The sequence below is a fragment of the Morone saxatilis genome, unplaced genomic scaffold (assembly GCF_004916995.1).
Source record: "Morone saxatilis isolate NCDOM2014 unplaced genomic scaffold, NCSU_SB_2.0 Contig138, whole genome shotgun sequence".
Lineage (NCBI taxonomy): Eukaryota > Metazoa > Chordata > Actinopteri > Moronidae > Morone > Morone saxatilis.
In genome coordinates this window covers 1-2886 of record NW_023339694.1, presented here as the reverse complement: position 1 = coordinate 2886, position 2886 = coordinate 1, and the positions used below count along the sequence as shown (strand labels likewise).

General features: G+C 40.6%; 1 protein-coding gene across 1 annotated transcript; it reads right to left on the bottom strand.

Moving 5' to 3' along the window:
- Positions 1-84: 84 nt before the first annotated feature.
- On the bottom strand, positions 85-2590 carry si:ch73-139j3.4 (CD82 antigen; the record flags this gene model as incomplete). Its single annotated transcript, XM_035654172.1, is given in 7 exon segments — positions 85-621; positions 809-892; positions 1058-1255; positions 1390-1488; positions 1765-1839; positions 2189-2301; positions 2512-2590. Coding segments are annotated over 7 exon segments (906 nt in total), but the record flags the coding sequence as incomplete, so codon positions are not given.
- Positions 2591-2886: the final 296 nt, after the last annotated feature.

The window sequence follows — 2886 nt, the reverse complement described above, 5'->3', positions numbered from 1 at the left end:
ATAAAACTGAATTGAATTGAATAAATGGATATTTCTGTTTTAATTTGCTTCAGTATTTATTTATCTTTGCATTAATTCCCCTTTTTTACTTTCTAATTTAATTACATTTGTTCATTTATTTAGTTATTTATTTTTTATTTTGGCGGTCCTCCACGATCACATGCTCACTGGCTCTAAAACAATCAATCCCAGACTAATTATAAAACAATCCAACAAACCACCACTTTATTTAACAAAATGTTTTAGTTCAATTCCTTTAACATCTGGGGTTTCAGTTACAACCATATAAATACAGACATTGTCATTATTTGTAGTGTAGATAATGAAGAACTATGTCCCAGGCTGGCTTGAGGTGCAATGATTTCAGTGTTGGTTGTCATGGTGATAAGCCAGGTGGGCGGGGTCTACAGGGTTTAGGTAGTCATGGTGATGTTCTGGGTGGATGGGGTCTATGTAGCCATCATCAGGCTCTATGTAGGCGTAGTTCTGCTCTCCATAGTCCAGCTCATCTTCAGGGGTGTGGTCAAGGTGGGCGTGGTCAGGGTCGGCAAGAGGTCTTTTGAAAGCGGCTTTTCTGCCAAACGCGCGGTACAGGTACACCATGATGACAAACTGAACCACCTAGAGAGCAATGGAGTTAAGGACAGCAACAGCTGAACTGATGGCGAAGAAACAGAATGAGCAAATTCTAGTGTTTTAAAAACATGATGGAGAAGAGATACTGCCACAGTTGGACAGAACAGGAATCAGGATGTATCTGTGTATATGTTCCTACTGGTTCCTGTCCTAGAAAGATAGCTTTTATTACCTGGATTAACATGAGACCGACATCCATGCCGACGATCGTCAGAGCGTTTTCCTGCAGCCAATCACTGAGCTTCTCTTTACAGCCCTGCAACACACATCAAACATGATACAGAACACAAACAGAACATACACAACAAACAGAACATAAGCAAACAGAACAAAATAATAAACACAAGATAAATAACGTAATAAAAATAAGATGTTCTATAGATAAACAGTGACTATGCACTCTGTGTGAGAACTGTATTACCTGCTCATACGAGATGTTTCCTCGTCCGTACACTGGGGCGGTGAAGTTGAGCAGCTCGGAGCACCAGGGAGAGTTAAAGCTGGGACGATACGAGCTGAAACAGGAACAAGGGAGTACATCTGGATTGGTCAGGTTCAGACTCTTGATAAAAGAGTTCTTCAGCCAATCGGCAGGGCCGATTATGCCACAGCATGCCCCCTGTTAATTAATCAAAATCTGTCAATCAGTTACTTAGTTTGAGATCGAGCACAAAGTTACACACATTAATGAGCAGTAACATTTTATCAGTGGGAATAAGACCAGCAACCCCTTCTGACAGGAGAGTGACTCACATATCGATGTGCATCGTCCATGAATCTGTCCAGACTATCACTGCTTCCTCTGTACTGAAGGATGATCTGATCCACTTTGTCCTCCAGAGTCCGTTCAATCTGATCACAGCATGCATCACACGTTAGAAACACGACACACAACCACACGTTAGAAACACGACACGCATCACACGTTACAAACACGACACGCATCACACGTTAGAAACATGACAGGCATCACACCTTCAGTTTTGTGGAACAAGTTGCCTTTGAATGAATTATACAAAAAAACTGTGTTTTAGAAAAGCTGCGGTGAAATCAGAAACTTTAGGCCTGTACACAATATTTTAACAAACATCTGTCTGATGGCAAAATCCACCAAAATAAAAGACTCACCTTGTCTTTGCTTACAAGCAGCAGAAATGTGACGAACAGCTGACCCAGGACCAGGACAATGAGGAAGCCCATGTACTGAGGAGGAAGAGCAGAGCAGGGTTCATGAGGGAGGGAGAAATGTGAGGCGTCCATGTTTGTTAGGTTTTATTTGGACAGTTTAGCTCCATGTCAGAAAAACGCTTTCAACAAGTCATTTACTGGTGATTACAGAAAGTCCCACATGACCTGAACGCAGCATCAGCTTCACTTCCTGTCTGCAAGCTCAGAGGTTGTATGACGCTGTCTAACTATCTCCACCCATTTTATTTTTTAAACATAAAAATGAATTATTATGAGATAAAATAATTTGCATATTTTTGACTTTTTAATAAATAATACATAATTCAAATGTAATAATTTTGATGTGCTTCCATCTGTAACTCACCATCAGCAGCAGGATTTTTTTCTCTCCAGCAGCTCCCAAACATCCAATGAGAGCGACCAGCAGCACCACTCCACCAATCAGCAACAGCCCCGCCCCCACAGTGCGCAGCTCATCTGCACACATACACACACGTTTACTTATGTCACTTCTGGGGACTTTACATACTAACACATTCATTCTCTGGATGGTGTAACCACTTACTCAGACATCAGCTTACTCTGATCTGATCACTTGTGCTTCCAGGCTTTGTGCTAAGCTAGGCTACATTATTTGTGAATGTTATACTGGTGCTTTAACAGTAAGATACAGAGCAGCAGTGTCACCTGATGGGAGGACGATGAGAAGGCTTCCTGTGCCAAACAGGATCCAGACTGCACATCCGGCTACACTCAGACCCAGAGCCTGCAGACAGAGGTCAGAGGTCAGCTGCAGTTAACATTGCTGGACAAGAAGTGGTGTTAATGTTTTTATCACATAATATATCACATATCACATTTTAACATAACAACCATCAATACTGTATACCTGTAGTATTTTATATATAAATATATTGTAAATATATACATATATATATATATATATATTATTCACTACAAGTCAGAGGGCTAACGTCAAAGGAGACATATTATGCCCCTTTTCAGGTTCATAATTGTATTTTGTGGCTCTACTACAATAGGTTTAGATGTTTTAATGTTCAA